Source organism: Hipposideros armiger, unplaced genomic scaffold (assembly GCF_001890085.2).
Source record: "Hipposideros armiger isolate ML-2016 unplaced genomic scaffold, ASM189008v1 scaffold_742, whole genome shotgun sequence".
NCBI lineage: Eukaryota > Metazoa > Chordata > Mammalia > Chiroptera > Hipposideridae > Hipposideros > Hipposideros armiger.
Window position 1 is genome coordinate 178,786 of NW_017732092.1, and position 5,314 is coordinate 184,099.

A 5,314-nucleotide genomic window follows, 5' to 3' on the forward strand; every position below is an offset into this window, starting at 1 on the left:
AAAAAAAAATCTTCAAAAAAAAGAAAAAAATTTTACCCACATATATTTATGTATACTTCTTATATACATTTATATATACTTTTTATATTTTTTTATCCTTATTTATTTTATTGGCATGACATTGGTTAGTAAAATTACATAGGTTTCAAGTGTACAATTCTATAATACAACATCTATATATTGTATTGAGTGTTCACCACCCAGAGTCAGTTCTCCTTCCATCACCATATATTTGGCCCCCTCTTTTCCCTCTTCTCCCCTTCCCCTTTACCCTCTGGTAACCCCTAAACTGTTGTCTGTGTCTACAAGTTTTTCTTTGTTTTTTTGTCTTCTTTGTTGCTTTCAGTTTTGTACTTTTTATATATTTACATATGTTCATATATTTATTTTTTATATTTTATTATTTTTGTATTTTATTTATATATGATTTATAAATACATGCCACAGAATCTGTGAGTCCTGGTATAGTGACAGCAAACTTGAGCACACCCTGACTTCTGCCCTCCCAGTCAACTTTGAGAAATGACAGAAAGCATAACAAGTAAATGTTCTACCATGTTCAAACACCACAGTGGGGACTAGGAATAGGCCAGAAACAAAAAAAGACAGATGAGAACAGACTGGAGAATTACGCGACAGCTTGGAAGCATTGTGGCCATTCCTGGCAGAGGAATTCCCTAAATGTGTGAGCAACATCCAACACACTTCCAGTCCAGAGATGGAGGGAGCTGAGGACAGGGGGTGGGACTTAGAGCATAGAAGGACACGGTCAGTCACAGTCAGGATGAGACAGGCCGACACTGCCAACAGGGAGAAGTGCTACCATATAAAGACAGGGGATGACCTTAATAGCTGGAGATGCCTGTGAGAAATGGGGGCATCAGAAGGACAGCAAGGTCAGCACCCCCCTTCTTCCCCCCACCGCCCACCCAGCTACCTCATCACTGAAAACATCATGACACACTGGCCAGGTAGCTGCAGTGGACTCGAGCTCTAGGCCGGCAGTCAGCACCGAGTGAATGGGGGACATGGTGGGAAGACAACCATAGGGTGAACATGCAATCAAGAGTCATTGCTCTCTGGAGATCTACAATCTTGTGGAAAGGAGACAAACCAAGATGGAAGTGTTGGCAGGAAATAAGTCAGACAGAAAGACAAATGCCATATGGTTTCACTTACATGTGGAATCTAAAGAACAAAACAAGCTCTTTACGTCATTCACGGGTGGACGAACAATGGCTCTCAGTGTAATAGAGCTGTCACCTGAAGATGCTAAAACGCAAAAGAAAATTCCAAAACATGGGAAAATACCTGCTGGGAAATTACTTGGTTAAAAGCTGACAATCTTACCAGCATCCTGGGGGTTGATGAATACTAAAGAAGCTATATATACCACATCTTCTTTAACCAATCATCTATCAAAGGACACTTTAGTTGTTTCCATGTCTTGGCCATAGTAAATAAAGCTGCAATGAACATTGGAGCACATGTATCTTTACAGTTGAATGTTTGCAGATTTCTGGGGTAGATACCCAGGAGAGGGATTGCAGGGTCATATGGTAATTCTATTATTAATTTTTTGAGGAACCTCCACACTGCCTTCCATAGGGGCTGCACCAATCTGCATTCCCACCAACAGTGTATGAGGGTTCCTTTTTCTCCACAGCTTCTCCAACACTTGTTATTATTTGCCTTATTGATGATAGTCATTCTAACTGCTGTGGGGATATTATTCTGCCATAAGATAGGAAAAAAATATTGCCATTTGNCACTGTTCCCCTCCCCCCCAATTCCCCAATAAAATCTTTTAAAAAAAAAGAAAATAATGAAAGATAGAAAAAAAGCATTTCCCCAAGGCAAAAAAAAAAAAAGGTTTTTTGAGATGTGATTGACATATAACGTTGTATAAGTTTAAGGTGTGATTGATATAACACTGTAAGTTTAAGGTGTACACAGCGTTCACTTGATACACCTATATATTGTAATATGATGACCTCCATCACATCACATAATTATAGCTTTTTTTTCCTGTTGAGGACAATTAAGATCTTGTCTCTCAGCAACTTCGAAGTTTCCGTTTTTGATCGTCATGACTGGAGGGAAGTGCTACATGTATGCAACGTGCAGGTAGAGACCAGGGATGCTACTCGACATCCTGCAATGCACAGGACAGCCCCCCACAACAGAGAACTCTGCAGCCCACATATCAGTCATATCAAGACTGGGCAAACCTACCTACAGTAGACTAACCTCGCTCTGAAGTCACTCACCACCATGGGGAGCATCCACTTACCCGAGCAGCTGCAGGGCACAATCCAGGTGGCTCAAGGCTTCACACAGCACCAGCACCCCATCATGGTCCAAGCTATTCCAGTCCAGGTTAAGGCCCCTCAGTGACTTGCAGACAGTGAGAGCCGAGGCCAGGTCCTCACAACAGGCAGTGGTGAGCTGACATAGTTCCAGCCTGCAAGAGGGAAACACACCAGAAACCACTCCAGCTTTGTGAGAAACCGCCATTGTGAGAGGCCACTTCCATGCCTCTGAGCAGGAGACTTTATAGTCTAGATCTATGGTTCTCAACTGGGGTCATTTTGTCCCCTGGGGGACATGTAGCAATGTCTGGAGACATTTGACACACCTGGGGAGTGCTACTAGCATCTCATGGGTAGAAAGAGGCCAGGGATGCAGTTAAACATCCTAAAATGCACAGATCAGTCTTCCCTCCCTACAACAGCAAAGAACTATTCTTTCTCTAATATCAATAATGCTGAGGTTGAGAAACCCTGGTTTCACAGGAGAGCATTTTACTTACCAAATTGTTCCAGACACACTTGTTTTTAAACCTGCTTCCCTTCAGTCCCATTAATCATCCAGCTTTTCCTATTCTTGAAATAGGAAAGTCTTCCCTTAAAGATAATCAGTGGACACTCACCCAAGATTCTCTAGTTTACAGTTAGGATGCTTCAAAGCTTCACATAACTGTTTGACACCAGCATCTTGTATATTATTGTCCCCTAGTTTCAGGGTCTTTAGTTTTTCATTGCTAATAAGAACAGCAGAGAGGTCCTTACAGCAAATGGGAGTGAGGTAACAACCCGCCAACCTGAGGAAAAAATACACACACACACAAATAGATACAGTCATGGGTGCAGTCTTTACTGGCTTAGCTATTTCATCTATTGATAAGAAAGACAAAATGCCCAAGTATTTCTGAAATGATGATGGTGGCGGTGGTGATGGTGTGATAACGATAGTGATGATGGTGGAGATGATGGTGATTATGATGATGGTAGTGATGATGGTGGAGATAATGATGATGGTAGTGATGGTGGTGGTAGTAGTGAAGATTGTGGTAGTGATGATGGTGGTGATAAGGATGGTGGAGATGAAGATGATGCTGGTGAAGATGATGATGGTGGTAATGATGGTGGTGGAAATGATGGTGGTGGTGATGGTGGTAAAGATCCAACAACTTCTCAGTTCCTCCTTCTCAGCCCAACACTCTGCATTCCTTGCAGTTCTCCTGCCCTGCCTGATCTCTGCCCCAGGGCATCTGCTCTTACTGTTCTCCCTGGTTGGAATGCTCTTGGCCCAACTACCTGCAGGGTTACCCCTCACTTCCTTAAAATCTCACCTTTTGGTGAGGACATCCCTGAATATTTCACATAATATTGGTCCCCAGTTACTCTCATGCATTTAAGCTCATGATTCCCCACAGTACTTATCACCCACTATCATGTGTGTGTCTGTATATATACATACATACATAAGTTTGACATGTGTATACATGTATGGATATGGACACACACTTATAGGCACATACATATTCACATATATGTATATGTCTGATATATATGCATGTATGTGTATCTGTGGTTCTTAAGCAGGAATGATTTTTGTCCATCCCCCTCCCAGGGGACACTGGGCAATACCTGGAGACATTTTNTCTGATAAGGGGTTAATATCCAAAATTTATAAAACACTCATTCAACTCAACACCAAAAAAACAAACAACCCAATTAAAAAATGGGCAGAGGACCTAAAGAGACATTTCTCTAAAGAGGACAGATGGCCAACAGACATATGAAAAAAATGCTAAACCTCACTAATCATTAGAAAAATGCAAATAAAAACCACCTCACTCCGGTGACATACCACCTCACTCCGGTCAAAATGGCTATCATCAATAAATCAACAAACAACAAGTGCTGGTGAGGTTGTGGAGAAAAGGGAACTCTGGTGCACTGTTTGTTGGTGAGACTGCAGATTGGTGAAGCCACTGTGGAAATCAGTATTAAGGTACCTCAAAAAACTAGAAATAGAACTACCTTATGACCCAGCAGTTCCACTCTTAGGTATCCATCCAGAGAAATCCAAGATGCTAATTTGAAAAAATATATGCACCCCTATGTTTATTATAGTGCTATTTACAATAGCCAAGACTTGGAAACAACCAAAATGCCCATCGGTAGACAACTAGATTAAGAAACTCTGGTACATTTATACAATGGAGTATTACTTGGCCATAAAGAAGAATAAAATCTTACCATTTGCAACGATATAGATGGACCCAGAGAACATTATGCTAAGTGAAATAAATCAGTTGGAGAAAAACAAATACCATATGATCTCACTTATATGTGGAATCTAAAGAGCTGAATAAATGAACAAAGTAAACAGAAATAGTCTCAGAGATATAGAGAAAAAACTCAGGGTTGCTAGATGGGAGAGGGTTGGGGATGAGGGAGAAGGGGAAGGGGAAAGGATTAGACAGTATAAATTAGTAACTACAATATTGCCACAGAGATATGAAAGACAATTTGGGGAATATAATCAATAATGTTGTAAATATTTTGTAGGGTGTCAAATGGACACATGTCTTCTAAGGGAGACCACTTCATGGACGGTGTAGATGCTTGACCACAGCACTGTACACCTAAAGCTGAAGCTGAATAATATTGTATGTCAACTATAATTGACATACACTCATATATAGTCATGGGATGTGGAGTATAGTGTAGGGAGTGGAGTCAATGGAATTGTAATATTGGGTTGTCAGAAAAGTCATGACGCATTTTTGCAACAAAAAACATAGAAAAAATATGTCATGACTTTTCCGACAACCCAATAGATATGTATGATGTTGGGGTTTGGGGGAGGTGGATTGAAGGAGGGGTGTTGTCATTTTGTGAGGGGTGAAATGTCTAACTATTACATTGTTTTGTGCACCTGAAAATATTAATAATAAAAAAACTCAAGCTCCTACATTCCAAGACATCCATTAAGACAATAAACTCATGCTCTTCAAAGTGTT

General features: G+C 40.7%; 1 protein-coding gene across 1 annotated transcript in view; it reads right to left on the reverse strand.

The window, feature by feature from the left end:
• Positions 1-1,259: 1,259 nt before the first annotated feature.
• The window catches only part of NLRP9 (NLR family pyrin domain containing 9), a 29,999-nt gene continuing 25,944 nt past the window's right edge, over positions 1,260-5,314 (reverse strand). Inside the window, exons 4-7 of the mRNA XM_019627853.1 lie at positions 3,194-3,397; positions 2,933-3,103; positions 2,294-2,464; positions 1,260-1,272 (exon numbers count right to left, since the gene is read on the reverse strand). Of these exons, the coding sequence (XP_019483398.1) occupies positions 1,260-1,272; positions 2,294-2,464; positions 2,933-3,103; positions 3,194-3,397 (559 nt within the window). The remainder of the gene's footprint in view (positions 1,273-2,293; positions 2,465-2,932; positions 3,104-3,193; positions 3,398-5,314) is intronic.